Here is a 27934-nt window from a genome sequence, read left to right as displayed (position 1 = left end):
GGCTCAGGTATGACTGCACACAGGTTTTTCTCCACAGGATCCTGCATCATTCACCATACTGTATGGGTAAAGCTCTTGGGAATAAAGCAGGGTATAGAGAATAAAAGTGTTATTTGCAGAAATCTGACATCATTATTTACCCGTGCTAATCATTTAAAAACTGTACCAGCATAAGTGCAATGGATGCCAAATAGCAGTTGCACAAGTAAAGCAAATTCTGCTATGCCCTAGTTTTTGAGTCTTTGATTTTTTTTTTAAGGGTGCTTTTGAAAACTGGATTTGGGAGGTTTTATACCTTCAGTGTATAGTTCAGCTGCAGTACAATATTAATGTAAGGCCTGGTGAGGTTGAGAAGACAAAACCCAAACAGTTAAATCCATAGCTAAAGAAATAAAAATTTGCTTTACTTAAATTCGGTGTAAAGTAATCATTTGACACTTTGAAACAAATACAGACTTCTTTTTGATAAGCTGTACACAAGTTCTCAGCCTTTTTCTTTATCTGCTAAAAGACTTGCCAATATTTAGCTGTTGATATGGTGAAATAATAGGCTCATCTTTTTACTGTTGTAGCATCATCCTGCTTCTTTGAGTCTGTGTTAAACTTTTATTGTCTCTTGCATCACGCTGAAAGTTAGAAACTTGATGGTGCAAAAGCTGGCTTTGTGTGTGTTGTTGCTAAAACTCAGCCCTTTTCTCATATAAAACAACGGCATAACTTCGAGTTTCAAAGCAATCAAGTGATAAACTCTAAACCTTTCTGAAGGTATAGTTTGAATTTTCATTAAATTTAGGCTTATCTTGACACTGTAGACTTTTGACGTCATGTTATTTTAGTTGCCTTTGAATTATTTAGGATGCTTCTTGTTCTCTTGTGCTTAAAATAAAGTTTCCAGCTTTTACTACTGTTGGTTCATTATGTCAACTTTGATGGGAAAAGTGAATGTTAATAGAATGTAATACGTCACAGAATGGAAAATTCCTGGTAAATGCCCTGTGCAGTGGACTCTAGAAGGCTGAAATACTGTATGCCAGCTTGTACGTGGAACTTGCCTAGTGGTACTTACTATCAAATGTGAAGACATTAAAATCTGAGTTCAGTTTAACTAGATTTCATCCCATGGATGGCATCAGTCACATGCCGGTTCCAAGCGACAAGACTGTAATTGAGTTGTCATTCAAAACCACCACCACCAACAACAAAAAGCAAGAGAAAGAAAAATAGAGGGTTTACTTCCATTTTAGTAAGAAAACTCTTTCATTTTGTTTTTCCGGTGTTGTTGGGGATCTGAAGTAGAAAGGAAATCAAACAGCTGTCAGATAATTGTCTTTAACTTAAGGCATTAATGGAAGATTATAATTATTTTTTTTGTTTTGAAAAGAGAAGAAAAATATTAACTTTGACTTCTAATGTTTGTGAGCTAAATTTCATCATGCTTGATGTCTATAGGTTTATTTTGGTATAAATCTCTCTGCTAAATGGAATTTTTTAACTTGTCCCAAAATAGTTGTTTCTGTCATGATTCACTGCAACTCCCATGTATAAAATAAACACACCCCCTCTTTTGCTTTTAATTCCAGAAATGGAACAGAATGCTTGTGTGAATTTTGAAAAAGGAGGTTTATAATTACTTCCCAGGAGCCATTCTTCTTTTGGATCAACAGCTGACTCAAAAATTAGTATTGTGATTAAAATAAAAATTTGTGCCCAAAGGTTGTGCCCTTGATAATTAGAATTGATTGATTGAATTTATCACAGCAATTTAGCCAGTTTAGAACAGTTTATCATGAAGTCCTTTATTAATTCTATCTGTAGTATTGCTGCTATAACGAGGCTTTTCGGGTTTTATTTTGGCATTTTACAGATTTGACAGGTTCACAAAAAGCATAGGGACTTTGACATATTTCAGAATAAAGGCTACTAAGAGATCTTGTGCTGAAGATGTTGCCTTTTATGTCTGAAAACATGAAGAGGAAAAAGCTCCCTTAAAACAAACCTTCTAATCCACCAGTGAATAGTTTATTTCAAACAGTGTTGAGAAATATTCTACAATTGTGCATTATGTAGACTACTTCAATTAGTTTTAAGACTTAACTCACCAGTGATCTGAAGGCAGTATTTCATGTTTAATTTCCTAACGTTACTTTTTGTAGGTCTAATTCAGCCTTAACACCAAGGGATTGTTCTTATTTTAAATATAACGCTTAGGGATAGGGGATTAGCTACCATAATACCAGTGCCAGTGAGATTTTATGGTAGCGCTTCTAAGCTGAAATCCACTTTGAAGGTTGACTGACTGCTACGCACAGTAGTCAGACCAGGCTGGCTATTTGATGACTGCATGTTAAATTTAACGACTTCAAACAACTGTCTTGTCAAACAAGTCGGGCTTGTCTGACAGTCGGACTCTACACAGCCCTGCAGGGAATTTTTGCCTTTAGAGCATGGAATGCGACACTGCAAATAGCTTCGGGTGGATCCAGCTTTTGTTTTTAGCAACTAATACTTCCTGAACGTAGCTATAAAAATTGTACTGAGCTTTGCCCTTCCAGTTGTGTCTGTTTGCTTGAAGTCTTAGTGAAATGGAATTTACTGTTAAATCTAAAAGCAATGCTTATATAAGTGCGTAAATAGTGTCGATTTGAACCCTGGGTATATGTGACTGTGTTCCACAGGCGCAGGTCTAAAGACTTGCCGTGGGAGGATTTCAATGCCAGTTTTGTTTAAAATATTTCCATTTGACTTAGATTAAGGTGTAAGAGTTCAATACTACCTGGCTTGTTATGAGTTTAAAAATTGTTATTACTGGTGCAAAAAATTCTTGTTGACCTTCTTGAAAGAGATGACTGAATTGGAACATTTCTTTGTCATTCTTTTCATCAGTCTTCATAAAAAGTAGAGAAAGCTATTGTAATTTCTAGATAATTTAGTGTATCAAAGACAAGAGCCTGTCCCAAATTAGTGTTTATAGTTTTAAGTTTATAGTTTCTTTTCACTTCATTGCCTTAGAGAATGTCCTGTCTGTGAGAAGGGCATTAAACTAGACCTCTCTATTACTGGCTTTGTTTCAGTGTTGTTATACGCTAAAGTTGGTGCTAGCATTGAAAACTTGTTTCCCAGTTCTGCCAAGTCTAAGGATGGCCTTGCTAGAGTTTTTGTTTATGTATCAACCTGTTAAAATGTTAGACTTCATGGGAAACTTGCTAATTGTTTGGCAGTGTTTAGCCACAGTATTGCTATGCATACTGTAGACCAGTAGACTGGGTTTTATTTGGCAACGTTTTTTCTTTCTAGCTGTGCTGGTTTTGGCTGGGATAGAGTTAACTGACAACACTGACATTGTACTAACTGTATTGGTAAAGGAAAAAACCCCTCTTCTGGAGGTTTTGTGGGGTTTTGATTTTTTTGTGTGTGTGTAGTTTTTGGTGTTTCAGGTGTTGTGTTTTTTTTTGTTGTTGGTTGTTTGTATTTTTTTTGGTAACTGTTAGAAACATTGTATTACTCAGGCCTGGCAGTCTGTCTTTTTAAAGTGTAAAGAGCTATGACAACTATTATTGTGCCCAGAGGATCTTATGAAAATGGAGGCCTAAAGGGTGGTGTGTTGTTCTGCTGGTGTTTTGTGTTTTGGTTTTTTTTTGGTTTTTTTTTGTTTTTTTAAGGAAAACCAGAAGTATTTCAGGAAGGGAAGGAACAAGGAAGTATTTTCACTTTCAAGTGCTCTGAGCTACATTTGACTTAATAGGCATAAAATACCTTTTTTTAATTATTGCAGGTGAATGATTGTTGCTATAGCAGTTTCACAGACCTTCATTATAGAGTGTTGAGCTCAGAAGTCAAAGCTTAGGCTCTGCAGCTCTGCAGACTTGTGGCTACCACCTAAAGGACTTTTTTTTTGTTGTTGTTGTTGTTAGATTTGCACATATCCTTACAATGACACCCTTAAGATAGCCTTGTTAAAACTCTGGTTGTTTCAGTTTATCAGTATGAAGAGAAATGGCTAACTTAAGTTGGATTTTAGATTCTTGGAATTTCAAGCTGTGGAGAAATTATCTTCCAGAATTTTTAAGGCATGCAGTTTCTATATATGAATTATTATTCAAATAAGATACAGAAATTTGTCTTGCACAAAAGCTAGGCAAGTTTCAGGTAAATAAATGAAATGCTTAGGCTTGTGACTTAGCTGCAAGGTTTCGAAAATCAACATTTTTTTATCTTCTTCTAGAGACTGGAAAGTTGTAACTGGTGAAAGGAGTTTTATTACCATATACACCTTCTTTCTGTTTCTACTGCTGTTGTACAAATCAAAAACTTCCTTCTGCATTTCTTGCTGATCTCATAGGGCATGTCTGCAGAGTGTGTGTGGTGGGGCTGGGAAAGAATACCAATCTAAAATTGGTTTATCACAGTTTGTCCTTGTGGTGTATTATCAAAACGTATGTTGCTTTGTAAGCTGTACTTTAAAAGCATGGTGCATCTTCAAACAGTACCACGCAAAACAATTTGGAGCTGTTGTCTGACATACAGCCTTCAGCTACCTTTCTGCAGAATGACAACAAAAGGGTAATTATGAAAGTGGGGAATAAGAGAATACATTCCCTAGGTTTCACTACTTTTACTGGTGATAAGGCTTCTGAGTATTTAAGATGCTTTGTTATGGTCTGGCTAAGTTACACTGCTTCCTTAGGAGGACTGCAGATATAATGGAGTAGTTAACAATTTATAGTGAATCAGTTGGAGTCGGGGTTGCAGTTCAGTGATTTGTTCTTTTGGTAGCAACACTGATCTGAAGTATTGCCATACCCATGGGATGCAATCTTCTGCCATGTGGTAACACAAGATATTTGTCAGATTGCAACATGTACTGGCTTGGAAAGTTGATCTGGCATTGAAGAACACAAATTTTTCATGTTAAAATTAGGTCAATTTGTGTTCTGCTGTTAATGTGGGTTACCACTTCTGTCCTGAGAAAACAGAGGAGAGTTGAAAAGGTGGGTGGGAAGAGAATTCAACAGAAATAAATTCTAAAATCCCCTTAATTTAAATTTCAGATTAAATGGCAGCAGCTGACCTCAAAAAAAAGTTCAGTTCAAGATAAAGATGCTGGGTAGGATAATTGCAGTGTACATGGTGCATAGGAAGCAGCTGATACTCATTATTACTGTCTGGTTTTATTATGAAATTAAAATTTTAAACCAATGTAAAAAGACAGTTTTTCTCCTAAACCATCATGCTTCTGGTCTGGTAAAATATAAGATGCAATATAAGAAACATGTAGGTTGGTCTTCAGAAGGGTATGTGTTTAGCTATGTTTTAGGAATGGACATTTTTGTGTACTTTACCATGGGTAACATTTACTGTTGTAAGTTTCCTTTCTTAAAACTGCTTCAGTAAAATTTAGATTTCTTGCAGCTTTTAACAGGTGACTGGTGCGTAGGGTCTGGGCTGATTGCTAATAAAGAAAAAGGAAAACATGGGCCACATTCAAAGTTTGAAAGCTGTTTTTAACTTCTGTTTCTAAATTCTTTGAAATAACTTATATGTCTTAATTTGTAGCAAAACTTTTAAATATTGGGTCACTTTTTTTCTGAATAATGTACTCCTAGTTTGTACGTCTTCATTTTTGTTTGTTTCTGGAAAGGTGGCATACTTCTATTAGGTGGTTTATAATGGAGATTTATTGCTTAGTGTTTCTTATGTTGCTAAGTGATCTTGTTTACTTTTTTTTGCCTTGATGATTTCTCCCCTCCCCCAAGTGGTGTTGAGTTAGTGCCATTGCCTGGATGGAAATCTCTAGATTTGACTCAGAATGAGTCAACTATTGTGTAATCTATTTTCTACTGGCACATACCAGTAGTGTTACCTGGTATTTTGATAGCAAAGCTGATTATTTTAATAACTTGGAATAATTAATTGGCTGGCCAGGGATTGAGGTAGAAGGGAGGTTAAATAGTGTGCTGCAGGTAATGATCAAACAGTACTACAGTTCTTGGTTTTTACCAGAACTGGGAGGAGTTTTAGTGGCAAAGTGAATTGAGCAGTATGTGCACTACAGGTAAGCAAAAACTTTTGGCCTTCGTCATGGTTTAAACCCAGCCAGCAACTAGGCACCAGGCAGCTGCTTGCTCACTCCTCCCCCCTGCCCACAGGGGGATGGGGAGGAGAATTGGGGAAAAAAAAAGTAAAATTTGTGGGTTGAGATAAGAATGATTTAATAACTACAGTAAAATAAAATGTAATATTAGCAATAATAATAATAGTGGTAGTAATGAAAAGGAATATAATAAAATAAAATTTTAAAAACCCCAAGGAAAGACAAGTGATGCACAATGCAGTTGCTCACCACCTGCTGACTGATACCCGAGCAGCGATCTGCCCCTCCTGGCCAACTCCCCCAGTTTATATACTGAGCATGATGTTCTATGGTATGGAATACCCCTTTGGCTAGTTGGGGTCAGCTGTCCTGGCCATGCTCCCTTCCAGCTTCTTGTACACCTGCTTGCTGGCAGGGCACAGGGAACTGAAAAATCCTTAACTTAGGATAAGCGCTACTTAGCAACAACTAAACCATCAGTGTGTTATCAACATTATTCTCACACTAAATCCAAAACACAGTGTACCAGCTAGTAAGAAGAAAATTAACTCTATCCCAGCCGAAACCAGGACAGCCTTTTATAACATCTGTGGCCTACTCTTGTAATCTACATAATTGCTTTTTCTTGTGTATTTTGTCTGCCAGTATTCTCTCTTACTGCTGGTCTGCACTGATAGCCTTGAAAAGGCATTATAGTTTAAGGATAAGGAGGTTTAATTTAATCTTAAGCTTGAAGCTGATTTAGGCTATATCATTAAAAAGGAGCAAGCAGACATTTTATCTAATTTTGTCTTTTGTCCTCCCATTCCCATTCTCTCATCCATAACCTTTTGTTAAAGCAATTTTAAGTCAGATAATGATGTTATTTGCACAGCTTCCTTCATGGTAAATGACCAAGAAAAACTGAGTTTTCTCATAAAAGTTTACTGTCAACAACTAGCAATGAACCTCAGCTGTGTCAACAAACGATTTTAATTTTGGAATACCAATAAAATCAATTTAGTAATTCATGTTGTGTTTCAAGGAGAACTTGCTTATGCTAGAAAAAAACAAAGCAGTTTGTTCAACAGGGGAAAAAAACCTCAAACAGGTTCAGTTTTTGCACATGCATGGGCATTATCATTAGAGGCATGGACACATGCATATGGCAGGGTTTCTCTTGGTTACTTTGCCATGGATGCTATTGCTTTGTCCTTTATAGCCAGAGCTACATTGTAGTTGCTGAAATCATATCCTGGTTTTCCTCATCTTTATGATCCTGTGAAATAGCTTGTATGTGGCTAAAATAAATTACTGTGGATTACAAGAAAGTTTAAGTATGTGAACATTTTTAAAAAGCCATACTGTCTGAAGACAGCATCTTCTGCTACTTCTAGCTCATTCTTTTAGGATATTAGCAAGTCTTACTTCTTGCCCATCTTTTGGTTTGATTTTCAAGGTTTTTGATCTCTGAATCTGTGAAATGTGTATTCTATACTCACCTGGTTGAGATAATGTCAACCTCTGTAGCTTAAAACCAGTAGCTTGGAAACCTTGAATTTATTCTTTATCTTAACAGCTTTCTGCATTCTGTATGTTGCAGCTTCATCTTGAGGACAATTAATAGGTGTGTTGAAGATAACTGTTTGGTAGTTCAGTGCATATTAAACATGAGGACAAGGCTACATTACACTTAAAGGACGTAATACTTTTTTGACAAATTTTTAACAGAAAAAGAAAGGCAGAGATGAAAAAAAAACATTGAAAGGGGGATAAAAGCAGAGATGAGAATAAAGATTATGAAGGAGGAACAGATTAGGAGTGAAATTGAAGGAGGAGAAATAAGACAATTAAGAAAAATGGAACGAAAATGCAGTGAAGCAAATAATCAGACAAGATATGTATCTAGCTGAGGGTTTTATTTGGCACCTGTTGTCACAGTATTTGAACACATTTCATATATAATTAATTGTGATAGTGATGTAAATTGTGTCTGGGTGTTTCTGACACTTCTTGCTTGAGTTAGAGGGGTCCTTGGGCGTACAGGGAAGGATAAAGTCTAGAATGAGAAGGGGATTCCCATGCTTTGTAACTCCTGTACTTGCTGTGGAAAGAAGGTCTGAGAAGAGTTTTGCAGCACTTCAGATTCTGGATTTCCATTTTTATTTTATTCTGGTTTTTTGTTCGTTTGTTTTTTCCCCTGGGAGGTTCTTTTGTAGGTAGCTATTTTGCACTGACAGGACTCTGTGTCAGTCTTTCTTGGTGACTCTTTCTTTTATATTGACATTGCCCCAGTATACTGTGTGTGTTAGACTTATTCACAGATTGCTCCTTGGTCTTAACGCTGCAGGGAAATAATCTGTTATTCGGGAACATCTGTGGTAATATAAAGGCAACAAGCAAAATGGAGGAGATACAGAAAAGAGAAAAGAGAAGGATGAACAAAAAAGCTTAAAACTTTTGCAAAATTTTATAAATTACGGAGTAGATTTAGAAATAATTTAAAATCTATAATACTTTAGGCAAATATTTTAAAGTTATTTTGAAAATTATTTATGACATAGAATGTGGGACTGCATGGATGTGTATTAATGGACATGACTGTACAGTTCTTGTGGAGGAGTATGTTAGCTGTGGTCCGGCAGCTTGCTTTTGAAAATTAAGCAGCTTGACTTCTAAAGTGAGACTATCTCAAATGACATATTTTGATGGAATTTTCCTGTGGTGGTTTGTGGTGGTCTAGTATCTGTTCCCCCTGCTGGCACAGTACCCAGCCCTGAGGAATTGCTGGTCATGAACAGAGTCTGTCTGCTCTACTAAGAACAAGTAGGAAGCCTAAATTTAAATTATCTGCTTTATAAATATCTAGTATACACGTCACAGGCTCTGCATTGTCTCTTGGAACACTTCATCTGGCTCTAATCTGCTGCTAGCTGCCATATTGATCAATGAATGAAGCAAAAAGCAAATTACTTTGTGATTAGGATTGTTGTTGGAGTTCTTATTTAATTTTATAAGCCATAAAGAGTGTGGCGTGCTAGCATCTATGCTATCAAGACTAGAATATACAAGTAATTTTGTAAAGCTGGTATGTATTACTCTGGAGAATAAGTAAAGGTTGTTGGTGGGGGGGAGAAGCTATGGTTGGCATTGCTTTGGTTGGCATTGGTACCAGGAAGTGGAAATACATAAACTAGTGAATAGGGCAAGAATGTCACATCAGCACAATATGGCCGAGAATTTCAAAGGACACAGTTTTTTTAATTGTAGTTCTAAAAATTTGTGTATTCCCTTCTTTCTCCCAGTTGAAATGTATTAAAGAAAAAATTTCCGTTCAAGTTAGTACTACAGAGTTGTTGATGGATGACCTTGTGTGCAATATTGCCTAATGTTCTCTTCTTTTTTACAGAAAGATCCAGATTACCTGAAGCTCTGGTTGGATAGTTTTGTTTCTAGCTATGAACAGTTTCTGGATGTGGACTTTGAGAAGCTGCCAACTAGGTATGTAGAATTATGGACCTGTTCACCTTTGTTATCTGAAACAGACCTGGCTGAGAGCCCAGTCTTGTTCAATGGCAATACTGCCTTTAAACAAAAGAAAGGTTTTTAATTGTTGTGTGGCACTCCCGTTCTTTTGAAGGTCAACTTGGGTTGGGAATGATGAAACTAGGCAAATACTGGTATTTGCATTATATCAGGAGCTGGCATGAATATTCACTTGTTCTTGCTTGTAGAAATATAATCATTATTCCTTGTGCATTGTTTGAATAAGTATTCATTAAATGTTGCGTATGAAATAGTATTAGTATTAGTGCCTGGTATCTGTATCAGCAGTGACTGAAGAGAAGTAAGATGTAGGTAAAGAGTTTTGTAATTTTATTTCAGGGGTTGCTTTAATATTAAGGATGAGATGAAATGCTTAATGAAAGATTTGGATATCTTAGCTGAAAACCTTTTAAAAATTAAAATATGCACAAATTACAGACTTTAAAGTGATTTCTTTGTTTGCATCTGTGAAGACTTCAGTTCAGGGCAAGAGTATTGCTGACTTCACTGATGTTGCTGACTGCAAGTTCTCAGATATAATCATGCGATGGTATTAAAGTTTAATTTTGGAGTTCCATATTTAGTATTTTGAATTTGTCTGTTGTGTTCCAAGGATAGTGTTTTCAAGACTAACTTTGCAAATGAGGAATAGAAACTTAGGCACTGGATGTTTTCTCTTGCTTTTGAGATGCTTGCATGAACTAAGGGTTTTAAGATAAATATTACAGGATTCAGAAATCATGAGAGGTGGTGTCAGTAGTATAGCTGATTCCGCTACTGGTGTTTGAATACAAAGAATGGCTCTCCCTGCATGATGGCTGCCGTCCAAGCCCTGCTGAAATCAATGGAAATTCTTTAATGGGCTTTGGATCAGATCCTGTTTGAAGTGTAAGTGATAGCCTCTACTGTTACAAGGAAATGAAGAATACTGCAACTGGATCTCAGTGGATAAAAATTGGCTTCTCAGCTCTTTGTATTAAAACTTTCCTCATAATGCCTATATGAATGCAAAATATATAGTGCAATTACCAATAAGCAAGACCTTCAAATTAATTCTGTGCTCTTTCAGAAGATGTGTTTTCTTTGCAGTGTCAAAAATGCATCTTAGTGTGTTTAGTTAAGGAAAAAAGTTTATCCTTTGAAACAGGTTGTCTTTAATGTACTATTTCATAGAAATCTGAACAGTGGAAGAGAAGAATATCTTGGTACTTTGGGGTTTTTAAGTGTTTTTTGGTTTATATGTGTGTTCATTATTTTTTTTTTACAGCAAAATAAAAGATAAAAACCAAACATGAAGCTTAGTTGTGCAGAACAACAGCAGCATCTTCATTGTGCCGAATGATGGTTTAGTGAGCATAAAAATAGTGTATTTTTCTGAGGTTAATGACAGGATTAGTGATTCAGTCTGGAAGAATAGGCCCGTGTGGATTTAGACTCATTTGTGTAACAGATGTAGAGAAAACGTATCAAAAATCGTAGGGATGAAGGCAGATCATTCCTGTGCTTTGATGGCTGGATTAAAAATTACTGAGAGCAGATATTAGAATTAACAAAGAGTTGCAATTTCTGCCCTTATTTGCGTTTGTGAGATAATCAGGCATGTGAAAGGTGGCATCTTTTTGGGGTTTGTCAATTTATGTTGCAGGCATTTACATTATGGAACCGATGTTATCTAGCCCACAGAAAAGAACAAGTAGGTCAGTATGGAACCACCAAATGCTGATTTGCAGTGACTGTTCTCTTGGGGTCATAGGACCCTGTGGACTCAACTATTTTACTGGAGTTGCTTATTAAATAACTAATTCTCTCTTTTGATCTTGGAAATAATATATGATGCTAGCCAAAATGAGAAACTGAGTGGACTAATTTTATCCCCCCCCCTTATATAAATCTTGGTATGCTTTACAGCTATATGCCTGAAAGACCTTGCGTACTGAAGGGCAAATGCCAGGAAATAATAAGAAACTATGTAGGGAGAAGAAAGCTTGTACAGATTGCTGGACAAAACTAACCTTTTGGAAGACAGGCGTGAAGTTTTGTGTCAATGTAAAACGTGGGTTTTTTAGCATCCAAGAAAACAGCACTTAAGAAATGTGATGAAACTATTAGTGGTTTTTTTTCCTGAAAGAAGGACTCTTAATTGGCACTGTCACTTGCTGATTTAACTGATAAGAGTATTTCTTCTATAAATTAAAATATATAATTTCCTGAAATCTGCTTTGGAAATCTGAAACATGTTACATAGTGCAGAATTAGGAAATCTCTAAATACAGAGGATGAGTGTGTCCAGTGGTATGATTTGACTGTATAAGTAGACCTTATACAATTATGCAGCTTATAGGCTTATACAGCTTCATTCTACCCCCATCTTTGTGCATCTACCCTTTATTTTTAAGTGTAATAGTTCATTAATGGTGTTTTCAATGATTTTTACTGAAAAGGTGAGGTGATTGTACTGAAAAGGTGAAAATAGCTATGCTGATGACTTTGAGCATTGAGCAGAAAAGATTAGTGCACCTGTACTTTCCCTAAAAACATATATTCATCTCATATGTATTTACCATGAAAAGGATAAAACCTTTACCAGCTGGTGGGAGGGTTTTTTTGCCCTTATTGAAGAAGAGGAATTTTCATTTGGTTTAATATTCTGGAAACAACAAAAGCTTCTAGAGTGTTGTCATGCTCTTTTTCTGCTTTTGGTTTGCGTGATCTTGAGCAAAGGAGCTTAAATGAAGCTCATGCAAAGTACCATAGAAACCCTACTTTGTTAATTTACTGACTTCAAACCCACATAAAAATGATGCAGGAATCATGATAGGAATGCTGATTACATGGTTACATGGTTGTTGAAAAGTAAAGCCTAGTTTTCTACAGCACTTTTTTCTGTAGTGCTTAGCAATGGCAGAGGAGAGGTTGAAAGCCCCTGTGTGTGGGTTTGAGCTGTAATAGGTGAATACAATTTAGAGACTAATTAAACTTCCTTTCAAACACCTGAGATGGCAATTTATATAGCTGTATAACCATGTTAATATAATGCAAGGAAATTATAAATAAAAAGAACCCAAATATGTCAAGGTCTTCCTCATGTTTTTGAGGTGGGGTACCAGCAGTCAAATAAGAATGTCAGTTAAAGTATGATTTTTGAGATTTTATTTTTTTTTCTTCCTTTTGGAATACTTAGTTTACCCAGATAGTCTTGTTGGGGAGAAATTGATACTACATGTCCACAAATTTAACTTCTAGATTTTTGTGGTGATATAATAATAACTTGCTCTGGGGTGAAAAGAAGTTTGATTATTTATAAGTATTTATTTACTCTATAGTATATTCAGTTTGAGTAATCCCGATTAGTATTTCTTGTGCCAGTCTTGCATAAGGCAGTAAATTCTGATGGGTTGTGCAATAGCACAGACGGGCAGCTACTGCAGAGAAAACATTCTTTGGGACACGAGGCATGAAGGGTATGCTGTTTGCTCTCGTGTAAAGCATTTTATGATCTTACTGAGAAAGACTTGTTGGCCATTTTAGGGAAATTACTTCTGGTTATATTATTTCAGCTGTGAAAAATTATGGTCTTCCTAATACAGAGATGGTGAATTACTGGATTATGGGGAGCCGTGCTTAGAGTCCCAGAGGGTATGGATCCGCTGGCATCTTGAGGGGTGAAGCTGCTACCCCAGAAATTAAAATTTATTTCTTGGCAGTTGTGTTGGAAAAAAGCAGTTGCTCTCTGTTTTGTGGTTAGCTTCTCTATTAGTTTAGAGCGTAGGCCCTATCAAATTTGTGTTAAAACTTCCTGAATCCCAGGATCTGAAAAGCAAATTGCACAACTCTGTGAAGAGGCAAGGAAATGCATGGTATTTGGTCATCTGTATATGTATAGGTGACACTTGTTTCCTAGGACGTGGGAGCTTGCTGTCACTTGTACCTGTCTAGTTATGTTACTAAATTGGGTCTCAGTTTTACCCTTCTATGTAGGCTTCCTTTTCAACTTTAGAAACTAAACAATGTATTGTTCCCCATTTCCCTCAAATAATCAGTATCACAGTGTTCAGTGTCAGTCATTGCATTTCTCCACACTTTTTGATGCTTATTCTTACACAGATGTATGTATGCAAGTGTTATACCAGTGAGTTTTTGAGCTAGCTGAATTTTTTTGGTTGTAATTTGCCCCCTGGCTTTGTCCGTGTTGAAGGCTTTTGTAAGCTGTAAGGCTCTTGCTTGTGTCTTCCTGTGTAGAGTTCATGGAGAATGTCATAGAGTAAACAGCTGATGCCAAAGGCAAACTCTCTTTAGCATGTGCAACAGTGGATAAACAGTCTTCATCCCAGAGAATGTTCTAAAACGTTTATATATTTCTATACTGTTGCTGAAATGGGTTTCTATATGGCTGTTCCTGGAGCATTGGCTTAGCTACTGGTTTTATTTTTGATTTTTTTTGTTTCTTTTTTCTTTTCTTCTTTTGGTTCTCACTGGTGTATTTCTAAAAATGTTTCAGTTTAGCAAAAACAGTAGGGAAGAGTACCTGATGTTCTTCAGAGCCATGTCTGGCCTTGGTAGAGTTGTTACATTTAACACCAATGCAACAGTCTTTTTTCGTCTCCTAAAAAGAATTAGATAGCAGAAAAAACCCCTATTTGCTGGGATAATGATATCCAGAAACTAATAAGGATGGGTCAGCTTTTCATGCAAAATCAGTGTGGCAAGAATCAGATGGATTTTTGAGAGCTCCCTCTCTTGCACATACAGACCCTTATTTTCAAGTCTTTCTTTGTTTAATCTTACCATGAACAGCTTTCTTTTTGTATTTAATCTTGTTTTGTAAGGCTTTTTGTAATTCATGTAAGACAGACGTGACGTTCACTGTGGGTGAAAACCAGCTAGGCTTCAATAACTATTTAATAATTGGCATCTCATTTATTTGGACACTTTTAATATTCAGTAGAAAGTTGAAAATGTTTCCCTTGTGGTTTAGTTTTCATGTTTCATTCCATTGTGGCCATCCCTTTCTTTATTTAGGGATTTCCCAGGCCACCTGTTTACCTGCTGAAGATCATGCAATTTCTCTGTGGCAGTGAAGGCAGATCATTGTATGGAGGAGCATTTAGGAATCCACTTAATGAATTTTTAACACTTTTTTTTTCAATGCAATTCATTGCTGGGGAAAAGGAAGCTCAAGCTGGCATATTGCTACCAGGCATTTCCTTGTGGTTCATTAGAAAGTATTTGTGAGCCATCAGTTCAGTAACCTCTCCTACAGAGGTTTATTGGAACACTACATGAGCACATTGAAATCAATGGGTAACATGTCATTTGCATGATTAACAATTTTGTGTGTGTTTTTTCTCGTTAGGGTGGATGACATTCCTCCAGGAATATCACTGCTTCCGGATAACATTCTTCAGGTCCTCAGGCTCCAGCTGCTACAGTGTGTCCAGAAAATGTCAGATGGACTAGAAGAGCAGCAGCAGGCTCTGTCACTTTTACTTGTGAAATTCTTTATCATCCTTTGCAGGTATTTGTTCTGACTGCTACCTCAGCAAGGCTATTGATTTGTTTAAGAAATCTTGATGCAGCCTATAAATACGGATTCTAATGATGCATAGAATGTGATTTGACACTTTTCAGTAGAAACAGAGCAATGCCACTTCTCACAATCTTCAAAATAACGGAAGAGGGAATAAGAGAGAGAGGGGAACAATGCAGTCATCTTAGCAATAATGTTTGCCATGAGAAATGGAATAGAAGAGGATTAGACACTAAATTCCTTTTAATTACATAAGATATACCTATGGGAATTCAAGATACGGTGTACCTGGTATAAAAAATACTTTAAAAAGAAAAGGCACGCTCTAACAAGTGTTGAATATGGAATAACTGAAGAGGGAATTGTGCAGGAAGAACTGTTTCACGTTCTTAACATACTTATAATTCCATAAACAGCTTAGGAAACTGACTTACTACACTATTAATGCAACAGGCTTCCTTCTGAAACTTATGTCTTATTTTGTTCTTATTTTGTAATTCTGTTGAAGCAGGTCAATAAACTGCTTTTAGGGATCTATTCCTCACTATTTCTTCAGTCTTCTGTTGTAAACTGCATTAAGAGAGGAAGGAAATAAAATATAATAGGGAATCTCCTTTTCTGAGGAGTATTTGAAGAGCTTTTTTTGAATTCTTTGGTGGTTCTTACCCCTGAAACAATAAAAAGGGCTGTAGGGCAGTGTTTAAAGTATCCTGGAATATTAAATATAAGCTGAGTAGATGGTGGTAATGTGTTTCTGAATTACAAACTGTTGTCAGTCTTATTTAATTGCTGAAAAATTCTCCTTATGTCATCACTTCAGTATCTGATCTTTGTGACTTGTCCTTTAGACTGAAAAATGACATGTGCATGCTATATCTTTGTTGCTGTTGATTTATTTATGTTCTAAAATAATTATTAGATGTTTGTTTTCCTTGGGAGAATTTAAAGTGAATAAATGCTTCTAGATAATATGTTTGCTAAAGTTTTGGAAAGCGTATGCACTAGTAATGTGGGAGAAGTGGAAGTTACTGTCTTTGTTATCAGATGCCATTTCTGAGCTTTTATTTAGAGTGTCCTGGGAATCTGCTTAACCTCTGAAACCCCAAATTCCAGATAGAATTGGCCTACAGCAGAGTGACTGGGACCTTCTTTTCCTTCCTGTTAGAAGAAAACTTGTGAGCTCTGTTACTGTGACAGAAATAAACATTTGAGTATATGCAGACTTTTGGAGTATTTTTGAAGTGCTGATACACTTTTGTATGATTATAGACAGAATGAATGCTAAAACAAACATCATTTGAACTAGCCTCCAATGGTACACTGTGTACATTTCTGTGGTTTTTATGTTGTCTTCATAGAAATTTGGCTAATGTGGAGGAGATTGGGATGTGTTCATACATTAACCATGTTATCACCATGACTACGTTATACATTCAACAGGTATGTGGTTAAAAATTCTCATCTGTTATTTTTGCCATCCGATACTTCCTGCTCCTGCTTATGTGATCTGTTTTTTCAATAACAGTGTTGTGTGGGGACCAATTTGTGGGCTCAGAACTGTTCTGGAGGAGATCAAGATTGATTTTCAACTTCTAGAAGTCTTCTGACCACAGCTTTCTTTTTTCCCTCAGTTAAAAACCAAAACAAAAGAAAAAGAAGTGGCAGATCAGACCCCCATAGAAGAATTTGTGAGACATGCATTGGCTTTTTGTGAAAGTCTCTACGATCCATATCGAAACTGGAGGCAGCGAATTGCAGGGTATGTGTGGACTAGGACAGGATTATAAATACTGTGGTTTATGATAACTTTAGATAAACAATATGTAATGTTTGACAGAACTACTGCTGTGTGATGTCAAACTAAAATAAAAAGTAGTTACATGTATATTCTTCAGCTGTTGCATTTTACAGCTGTTAGAATTGATAGCCTTGAGCACTTGATACTGTGTTTTACTTTTTTTCCCCTGAAGATACACTCTTTAGAATAGCATTAATGAAATAGTTTTTCTCCAAAATTAACATAATGAAGCAGGCGTGCTTGAAACTGAACTTCGTTGCCACCAAAGTTGTCAGAGTACTAATAGATCCTGTTCCATTTAGTGGAAAGCTGAGCTGTGAGGCTTTTTGAAAGGTGGGAAGTGTAGAGAGCCAGGAAATAGGCTTTCTGAGATGCTTAATTTCTGTCATTCTAGGCACAGGCCCTGTTCTTTGAAACTGCTAGTGATTCACTTTATCTGCTATATCTGGCTTTTCAGAGACCTCTTATAAATTTCTGTGAGATCTTTTTAATGTACAATTCTCCCTTATGAGCCCCAGATTAATTACGGTAATGTTAAATGTACATAGTCTTGTATAGTTAATGAGTTTTTCTGATGTGTGTACAAGGGCTGTGAAGTTGTTTGCTCCTTGCTGCCATCCTTCAGAGCTGCTTTTCCTTTAGGTCCTCAGTTTTATTTCCATCATTTATTTTGACATGCATCAAATATTGGACCTGTGCATGTAAATAACTAAAGACATAGAGGGATTGTATGTCATGTTACCTAGTCTTGTAAAACCTCGGGTCCATTCTCACAGCATGCATTCTGTAGAGCTAGCACAGCATTTGTGCTAGCTCTGTGACTTGGATTTGTGTAGTAAGTCACTCGTCTGACTCCATGCAAAGAGTGGGGATCATGTGAGCTGTGTGCCTTGGCTGCTGGGGTTTCTTTGTAGCTTGAAACCTGCAGTATGCCATAATACTGCATGGACTGCAGGTTTCATGAGGCTTTTGTGGAAACAAAAGGTAGTATTCTCAATAACAGCTTGAATCATTGTGCACAAAGTTTTAAGGAGCATGTAAGGATCACAACTTGTGGTATTTTTGTGCAACATGAGAATTCCCTTTCTCTAGGACAGAGCGTGAATTGACACCAGTTCTCACATATGGCCTGCCAGTGTACTGCTAAGGTATTTTCAGATTTAGTGTAGGTAATGCCAGCACATCTCATGGGATCTTAGGTAGATTATAAGTATTCAAAATCAGTGAATTTACAAGCAATGAAGGTGGAGAATTTGGCAGGGAATCAATATAATCACACCACAGAAAAATGTTATGCTTTCTGAAACGGGGTATGATTGAAATACCTTTTTAAAATTATAATACGTTTACTGGCAGTCTAGAAGTTAAAACAGAATTAAATTTGAGGATATACTAAGTGGTGTTTTGTTGCAACTGACCAGCATGAAGGTCCTTTCATTGCTTTCTCCTTTCAAAAACTGGCTGATTTTTCTAAAATGGTGGAACAAGGAACAAAAAGAATGGGGTAGGCAGACCTGGTTGAATTAGGGCAAAAGAAGTTATTGAAGATAACAGTATCGATATGTTGCATCTTTGAAAAGTTGCTTATAAGTGTAACAGTAGAATTATTTCCCTTTAATTTGATGGTGTCCCACCCCCAATAATGAACCCATAATAATGTTCTGTGCCCATTTCAAATTGCATGGTTAAGAAATTCGGTAGTCTAGCTGGTGGCTTAGTTACAGTACGCAAGGAACTAAATAACATATTGCTGGCATTTTTAAATTTATTCTTTAACTAAACCATATTGTAAAATGATAAGGTATTTTTAGGAGCAGAACAGTAAATATGGGATTAGCTGTGACTCTTCACAGCTGATTTCAGGATGAAATACTACTTTAGTATTTTTTGGATCCTGTAGGCAAAAGATAACTCCTGGTTTTTGGCAGTTTTCTATTATGAAGTCATAAAAAAAGGTATCCTATCTAATTTCTTTGGTGTATCTTTTTTAATGTAATTGCAGACGTTTCCTTAGTACAGTTGAAAAGAGCAGACAGAAGTATAAACCAGCTTCCCTCACTGTTGAGTTTGTCCCTTTCTTTTACCGTAAGTATTATCAACAGCATGTTTAAACATACTCATCTTTGGAGGAGTGAACTTAGTGATTCCAAGGTCCTTTTCCCCTAAGAATGCCTGATAAATGTAAAGGCCCCTTACTTGCTTTCTGAGGCTGAATGAAGTGGGTTGCTTTGTTTGCTTGTTTTTTTGTTCCAAGCATCACCATCTTACCACCCTTACTCATCTTTGAAAGCCTGTTTTTTTTCAGACTTTTTTTCAGTGCCTAATGTGGTTTAATAGGATTGATTCTGCGAATTGCCAACCTTCCCATTTATTATGGTACATACAGTGATTGCATGTAAGATCCCTGTAATAACTGTAATGATAACTCGCATGGAAAAATAATCTTAGGAAAGTGTTCACGCATTTTTGTCTCTGAATATGATTTAACGTATAGAAAGAAGGAAACTGTGCTATCCAACTAGCAAATGCTCCTTGGACTGCAGTTTGGGAAACTGCTCTGTTTTGTCTCTGTTTAAGTCATTAAATATCATGATGGCTACTTTGGAATTCATGTGTTCTTACTATCACAGATTGGCTGTGTGGAAAAGAAGGATTTATGGGGCCATGTTCTGTATTTAAATCTTGGGAAGGTGGGGTGCCCAAATAGTTTGCCAGTTTAGCACACCAAAGTGCTAGTGCCAACAGAATTGAAGCAGCAGGAGTATGCTGGAGGGATTAGGGTGTGAGTGAAATCAGCCCTTTTTGCGGCTCTTAACTCAGCTTTAATTGAAAATAAAAAAGGAGGGTTCTATTCTGAGACTGGTAGCATTTATGAATTTGGTTTCTCTAGGTTTCAGTCACATACTTCTCCCGTTCCTTGAGATTTCCTCTCTGTGTACATAAAATAGGCTAGTTGCCAAAAAGACCCAAGAGCTGATACCAGTAAAATGCCATTATCTTTGTGCCAGAGCACTGGGAACCCTCTCTAAAGGCTGCTACTGAAGAGTGTCATCTGCAGGTTCTCTCCTCCCCATTCAGTGCATTGCACTCTAGTTCCTCCTAAATCCCTTAAATATTATATATTGTGAGGGAGTGACAAGTATACTGATTAGCTGGCAGATACTCATCTGCTGCTTGGCTAACTGGCAGGGAAGACAGAACAAGAAATTGTTGAGCATGTGCTTTAGATGTTGGGCCATGGCAGCACTAATTTGAGGCTTTTTTGGTCTACCCAGTCTAATGATTTATTCACAATCTGCTAGGTACTGTTCTTTTTGAATTTGTCTGAGGTTTCCCTGAGAGATTCAGAGGCTATAAGTCAAGGGAATGGTGGGACTAGCAGACTAACAGTGCTATCATCTAAGCTTTGTTTCCTTTGAGGACCAGATTTAAAAAATAGCTGTGCAATTTTCTTTTTAAAACAGGCTTATACATTCAGTATAAAGTCAGAAATCTTAATTGCCAGTAATTGGTAATTGTCTTAAAGGTTATATTATTATTATTTTAATGAAGATAAAATTCTTGCATTTTCAGTTTCTATTGTGTGTTTAAAATCTCAGTTTTTACAAACCCAAGTCATCATCAGTTCTATCCCATAAAGTTATTGGAATTTTTATGATGGTTAATTCCAGATAAAATAATCCTTTGTAGTTTGTTGCAGCTACTTTGAGTCTGGTGTTATTGCTATAACAACAATGTCCAGGTTGTATATATTGCTAAGAAGAGTTACTGAGGCTGTTTGTGACTAATTTATATCAGATATGGCATGAAAAGAGATGTAGGATAATTGTCTTTAAAGAGACTACTGCTAGAAAGGTTAGACCTGCACAGGCTTCCCTGGGAAGTTTGGCTTAAAGGGAGCAAGCTCAGGGACTGTTTTTCTGAGCCACCTGCGCTGCATATGGCATTAGATTTTCTGTGCCAAAATTGCTCTAACCTTTGTCATGCTTACTAACTGCTCAAGTGTTAGCAAGTCAAGTCCTTCTCATTAGTATGGACAAAATGCACTCATTTTACATTATGGATCAGATCAACAGTTGTTGTATGCCTATAGTTCTGTGAGCCTGCATGAAAAGTGTTATGCAAACTGAAGGTCTGGCCCTGTGTTTTCCTGATAAAATGTGGTCTTGTCATGTTACTTTGATAATGCCAGAATTGATGTGTTTGTGTATGATATATGTGAAAGAAAGTGGAGATTATATAGTTGAAAATTTTTTAAAATTTTCATGACGCCAGGGAGTAGAAGGGCTTTTTTTTATTATTCCACTTGTTGGTGGGTTTTTTGAGAGGAAAAACTTTGTATAATTTATATGACCGAAGTAAGGAATCCTTCTCCTTTTTATTTCCTCCAATCAGAATGCTTTCAAGAAAGTGAACATCTCAAGGAAAGCCTAAAATGTTGCCTGCTACATCTCTTTGGAGCTATTGTGGCTGGTGGTCAGGTAAGGATATTCTAAACTCTTCAGCTGCTGAAGCCTCCAAACACTTGTTCATTGTTTAAGGCTTACAAATACCCCGTAACCCATAAATAAGAATAATTTAATATTGACTATGAATTGTTTGTTTGTCTTATGAAGTTTGGGTTCATTCTGTGCAATAGTATCTACATGCTAAAAGCTAGGCCCTGCTGTCAAATAACAGTAGAATATTTACTGTCTACAATAACTACACATTCATATGAACTTATTATAATATTTTCATATCATAAAGAAAAAATATGGGTAACTAGATTAGGAGTTTCCACCTGCAAAGATGTAAGTTTTGTATCAACACATGAAATTCATCTAGCTTACTTGCTGGTGCTGGAAGTAAGCTGTTTCAGTAAGAGGCACAGGGCCTTTATAGCCTGGGAGCTGTTTAAAGTCTTCGAAAGAATGTGAAGAAAAGAGGATGTTCATCATCAGCAAAGCCAACACCCACTCTCTTGGCTGACTTCTGTAATGTGCTACTTAGTCTGGTCACAAGCAAATGTTATTTCTGATGATCCAGAAGACAGAAAACATTTTAAAATGTTTTCATGGAGCAGTAAAGCCAGGCACTGCTCCACCAGGGAAGGCAAGCTGAGACTGAGCATGGTGAGCAGGCAGGCAGAGACAGTTGACCTCACTGGTAAAAGGTGAAGCCTCACTGTACCTGAACAAGGTGATCAGAGCAGCTCTGGTGGTAGTGACCAGGATCAGCCAGCCCAGATCACTAAACAAGTCTGTAGTGATGAAGCCTGAGATCAAGCCAAGAAGTGTGGTCAGCACATCAGGGTTGGGGTTTGGTCTAGTGATGGGAGCTAGGGTCAGTCAAGAGTCCAGTGGTTGCCAGGCCCATCCATAGTGATGAGGCAGGTCTAAGGTCAAGCTAGGCAGTCACGTCTGTGGGTCAGGTTCAAGACAGTCCCTGGCCAGGCATGGGCATGGCTGCAGTTGTAGCTCAGGCAGGTAAAAGGTTGAGAGCTGCAGACTGAATGCAGCTCCCTAGAGAATGCAGGGAGTCCCTGACAAGGCTTCTCAAAGCTCTCTACAAGACTGGGCACCTGCCCCAGATTTAAGGTGGCCCTGAGCCTATGCAGTCAGAGCCCCAGAAAGAGAGGTGAGGGAAGTGCATTCAGGGCCAAGACAAAAGTTTGCTAATTATTATGTTCTTTTCAAAAATTTTAAAGTCTCATGAATCTCATGATCTAAAATAAAAGTTCAAGTGAACGTTTATCTAGAATTAGCCGTTTATCAAGGCTACCTTATAAGAATCTTAAAACATGCATTTAAACTATATTTCCATTTCACTATAAGTGTTCTCTTTGAAAAAGAAAGTCTAGTTGAGTGAACAGGATGGGATGCATTTCAGAATGTTTCATGTTTTTCTAACAATTACAGGGTATTAAGAGACATAATAATGCATGTTGCCTGATTCAGATAACTCAGAAACTGCTTGTTTGAAGAGGTTTGATTTTATTTATGTATTTATTATTTTCTCCTTAATCACTTTTTCCCCCATGGGTTTCAGAGGAATGCTCTTCAAGCAGTATCTCCTGCCACCATGGAAGTCTTGATGCGTGTTTTAGCAGACTGTGACAACTGGGATGACAGGAACCCTGAGGAAGTGAGCAGGAAGGCAGAGCTGACTCTGAAGTGCCTGACAGAAGTTGTCCATATCCTTCTAACCAGCAGTTCTGACCAGCGGCAAGTGGAGACGAGTACAATATTGGAGAACTATTTCAAGTTGCTTAATTCAGACCATTCAGCTTTACCTAATCCAAGGCGATGCAGACAGTGGGAGAGCAGGTTCATAGCACTACAGATCCAAATGCTGAGTGAGTACCCAATTGTGCAGTTCCTTTAAATATGTCTTGATTATAGTGAAGCAAGTAATGATTGAACCATGATAGTAATACAACTGAATATTCTACCAAAAAATGTTCACTTGGCTAAGCAATGGAAAAATTTCAAACATTTCTCCATTGACATTACTTTAGATGTATTCTTGTTTAATTGTTCACTACAAAAAAACCCAGAAGAAACCATATTGAATTGCTACCATTTAACCTGAGCATCAAGGTTCATGGTCTGCAGGTCTCCATTAAAAAAAAAAAACCAAACAACAAAAACACCAAACACTTTTGTTAGGCAACAGCTGACACTCATCAGCACCTTAATAATTGCAGAATAAGATGGGTCTGTAATGAAATACCCATGTGGTGGCTGTTTTGTGATAGTTCACTTTCCAAACGGCATTATTGTAAACATTGGCCTAAAGTGATGGTCTGAAACAGTTGGGTTTAAGTCATTGGATAAGAATTGAGGATTTGGAGGTTTTTCCACTTTGATGTTCAGAACGGGAAATACAAATAAAGGTATTTCTTTTCCCAAACTTCCAAAAATACTAAGGCATGGTACTGAGATGATGAAGAATGCTTACAGTATAAGGCTGCTGTAGAATGTAGAGTAATTGCTTGATGAGGAAGCAAGTGTTTGTGTGCTTTAAATAAAAGGTGTGCTGCTTATGTACGCACAAATGGTGATGACTTTAAACAGAGCCCCAAAGCAATCAAAGATATTCGGTAGCTGAATCTCTCTCCAGATATAGTAGGTTATGTGATAATTTTTACAACATTGAAATGTTTAGCTTTAGGCCTGGTGCTCTGTGCTTAAAATGCACATCATTCTTGATCAAAGAATTCACAGCATATAGTTTTTTTGTATCACTTTTTTCCCCATGTTTACTATGTAATGTGCCGAAAAAATGCTTGATGGATTTGGGAAGTGTTTTGTCTTTGATGCCAGTTCTGTTTTGATTTTATAGATACCATCACAGCCATGTTAGACTGCACAGATAGGCCTGTTCTGCAGGCAATTTTCCTTAACAGTAACTGCTTTGAGCATCTCATTCGACTGTTGCAGAACTGCAAGGTAAACTTTCTCTTACCAGGATGTTTTTAACAAAACCTGTCTTGTAATATTGCAGGTATATTAATTTCCTTTATATCTTCCTTCTGAATTAGATGTGATTTTATAGTGTCTACATACTGGAAGTAAAACTTCGGTTCGGTTAGAGCCACTAATGCCATGAAAGATCTGAAAGATCCAAGTTACTCCAAAAGCTTTCTTTATTCCTAATGAAGTAGAGGTATTTTTCTTGTCTGTCTTGTAGCAATAAGCAATTAATGCTTATTTTGAGTCCTGAGCAAAATACCTTTACAGACCCCCCTCAGTCTCTAAAATCTGTTAAGGTTGTTACTGGAATCAATCCCTGCCCCTCCCTTTCTGGTTGGGGGGTGGTGGTGATGGTGGTGTGTGTTTGGTTTTTTTACATTCTGTCACTGGATTGCTAGGAAGTCACAACTGCTGCCAGATGGAGGTTTGAATTCTTATTTCAAGGCATGTTGTTCCATATAAAAAAACCTTGCTGGTATGCCTTTTTAAGTGTTTCAAAATATTTGAGTCTTGTGTAGCTGATGTAAAACATGAGCTCAAGCTGTTACCAAAGTTCTTCAATTGTTCTTTAAATTTAGTATTTACATAGGTTTTGTGTGTTCATCTCAATCCTAGATGGTCATAATTTGCAAGCTAGTGGCTTTCTCTGATTGCTTTGTAGATTTCATTTTTCCCTGTGTAAAAGAATATAGATATGATGTAACTCTGCGGAATATTTTATTTCTCTTTTTGTGATGTGTTGGTGGCGTAGCTATTTTGAGCTCTTCTAATGCTGGCTAATTTAATACTAGCTACAGTATGCAATTTGATTCAAATCCATTTAGATTTTGAATTAGAACATATTTCAGTGCAGTGATATATTAAAAATAAATGTTTGGATTATGTCCTAACTGTAGTTTTAATCAGTGGCAGAATGCCAACTGACTTGAAGTGTCTTGAATAGTGTTTTTAGTTTATCTCCTCCTGAAAATATGGTTTTTGACCTTTCTGTTCTCCTCCTCTGTTTGGGAATCTGTGCATATTTTTGTGCTGACCTTGTATTCTGTAAGAAATTTCTTTTTTAGTTTCTTCTTAAATCATCAAGTAGTGTGATGTTTACCTGTTCATGGAGACTCTAGCTGTGTTCCTGCTCTCATATAAACAAGGGGTGGAATTTGAGAAAGCACGAACAGCTACTCTATTTTTGCAGCTTGCTCCTTTTAATTTTTATTCTGCCTGTATGTATGTCATAAGATACACTCTTTTGAGGGTTTTTTCTTGTGATGCAGTGTCACATATTACTGTGATTGATTGGATATCAGTGCTGCCAGTTTGCTACATCGTGGTTTTTTTTAACCTTTCACAGTCAGAATACTCCTAAGGATGAGAAGCAGAGAGAGGGTGGAAGATGTGAAGGTGCTGTATATTTGTATTTTCCAATATACTGCATCTCCATTCTTTTTCAAAGCCAAATAGCAAAGATGAATTTAGCTGTGGATTTAGAATTTCTCCTTATTAGCTGGGCGTGGAGACGCTATTTCTAGATCTTTTTTCTTTACCTATGAAAATTTTGCTACTGGATTCACCAGCAAGCTGTGTAAAGTGCATTCTGCAGCTCTGCAGATAGCGGGAGAGTCCATACAGATATCTGAAACTCAGAAAGCTATTGGATCTTCAGAAAATTTGAAGTGCAGGAAACTTCCATGGAAAGGAGGGGTAAATAAAGTCCATACCACTATAGCTATCCCAGATAACTCAGGATATTAAAGGCCATGCTTCTAGACATACTTCCTAGTCATTTGCAGTTCAATAATCTTCTAAAATTTAAATATTTTTTTCATATTTGCTGGTTTTAGGGCTTATGGGCAAACTGTCTTCCCTTAACTATGCTCTGGGGTTAGAGATCTGCACAAAAGCTTTTCAAAACTGCTTGGTTAAGTTTTGATGATCTGAATGTTGCTTTTTGCCTGTGACATCTGAAAAGAGGGACTGTACTTTAGAGGTATCAGGAGGTGCTTATTCTATACTGAGAGTCATTTAACAAGCTGCTTTGTCGGTCCTGAATCTTTTCTCATCTATTAAACTCTCTTAGAGGTCAGACTTTGAACAAAGCACAAAGACCTCTAGCGGTATGCCTGGTTGAAAAAAATCATTTTCTGAACAGCTTTTAAATAAAAGAATGAAAACTTAAAACCATATGGGCATTGTAATAAAAATCTGTTATTTCATTTTACATGTATTACCAGAATTGAAGTAACCTATATGAAAAATTTGTTTGGTTTTTTTTTTGCATGTCTGCATTTGTTTGTTTAATGTTCTTATTTCCACTTGTTAATGTTATAACCTTCTGAGGCATATTATAGTTACTGTGCTGCTCTTGACTGTGATGTACCTTTCAAAATGACCTGTGTTTCTAACTATGTGCTTTCACACCTATGTAAGTCAAAGTAATATCTTGAGTGTTGTCCTTCTGTTTGCCTGAATTTATGGAAGTTGATTTCTCAGGTTGTTCCTCTTCAGAGAGACTACATAGCAGAAAAGACAAATGCTTAATTTTTACCCGCTAAAGGAAAGTGTTGTTCCTTCTCTTTTTTTTTTTTTTTTTTTTTTGAAGGGACTTTTAAAACATTTTGGTCAGGGATTTTTTTTAACACCTCAGTAGAATCTAAAAACAGAAGGTGATAAATTTTAGTCCTGATTAGGTTGCAGCTAAGCTTTGTACACAAAGTGACTGCAATCGACTAAGAATTTGGGTGAGCTTTAAACTTGCAAATTCAGGAACTGACTAGGAATCTAGCTACTATACACAGAGCAGTTTCTTAGCTGAAGATGCAGTATAGGTGTATGTTTGATTTAAAGCTATTTACAACCTGTCTGATTCTTAGGCGATGGCAGAGATATTTTACCCTTCTTCTATGTGCCCCAGAAATTCTGCTGCTGTTGCTATTTGAAGATTAAAATATTCTGTCTAGATATCTTCAGCCTTCACCTAGGATGAAACATAAGTGGAAAATGGTGAAACATCTGTATCATCCATTTCTTTGCTGTTGTCCCACTGTTGTCTTTATTTTTTACAAGTATGTTTTTGAGAACCTCCTGTCATGTTGCATATTGGAAATGAAATCACAGTTGCTAAGCCAGTGACCAGTATAAATTCCAGATAGATCTGTTTCCTTGTCTCAGCAATTACATATTTTCATTTAATTCTTGGGGGTGGGTAGATAAAAAGTGATTACTATTTAGCAAAAATACAATGTAATCTTCAGTATCGTAAGAATTAACAGAGGACTAATATTAATGGAGGATTGTGTCTCACTGGTGTGAGAACTCTTCCCCCCCCCCCTTTTTTTCTTTGTATGTGAAATCCAAGGCAGCCTCCACAGGTTTGGCTGCAGGTAACTGTTTAATGCAATTATTTCCATTATTCTTGTCTCTGTTTCTAACAGCTGTTTTTAAATGCTAACAATAAAGTGGCAGACAAGAGTGAGAAAGACCTTGCCAACAAATTACTGACAGAAATGAATGAGGACCAGGTACCTACCTAACCTGTATTTTGC

At 36.8% G+C, this 27934-nt stretch overlaps 1 protein-coding gene across 20 annotated transcripts in view; it reads left to right on the top strand.

Annotated features, from left to right (window-relative positions):
* Positions 1-27934, top strand: part of NBEAL1 (neurobeachin like 1) — an 86127-nt gene that overhangs the window by 10462 nt on the left and 47731 nt on the right. For 12 of the 20 annotated variants that reach the window (XR_012650452.1, XR_012650453.1, XR_012650454.1 and 9 more), the window contains exons 3-11: positions 9480-9571; positions 14970-15131; positions 16502-16583; positions 16775-16902; positions 18944-19026; positions 21337-21422; positions 22972-23278; positions 24268-24374; positions 27824-27910. Coding sequence is in view for 15 of the 20 variants with exons in the window: in XM_075028265.1 (XP_074884366.1) it covers positions 9480-9571; positions 14970-15131; positions 16502-16583; positions 16775-16902; positions 18944-19026; positions 21337-21422; positions 22972-23278; positions 24268-24374; positions 27824-27910 (1134 nt within the window). In the remaining 5 variants the exon portion in view is untranslated. Of the gene's footprint in view, positions 1-9479; positions 9572-14967; positions 15132-16501; positions 16584-16774; positions 16903-18943; positions 19027-21336; positions 21423-22971; positions 23279-24267; positions 24375-24509; positions 24592-27823; positions 27911-27934 lie in introns of those variants that run through there. The other 8 variants (XM_075028269.1, XM_075028271.1, XM_075028268.1 and 5 more) reach the window with 6 other exon arrangements.

Source organism: Buteo buteo, chromosome 5 (genome assembly GCF_964188355.1).
Source record: "Buteo buteo chromosome 5, bButBut1.hap1.1, whole genome shotgun sequence".
Lineage (NCBI taxonomy): Eukaryota > Metazoa > Chordata > Aves > Accipitriformes > Accipitridae > Buteo > Buteo buteo.
This window is presented reverse-complemented; position numbering and strand designations above follow the sequence as displayed.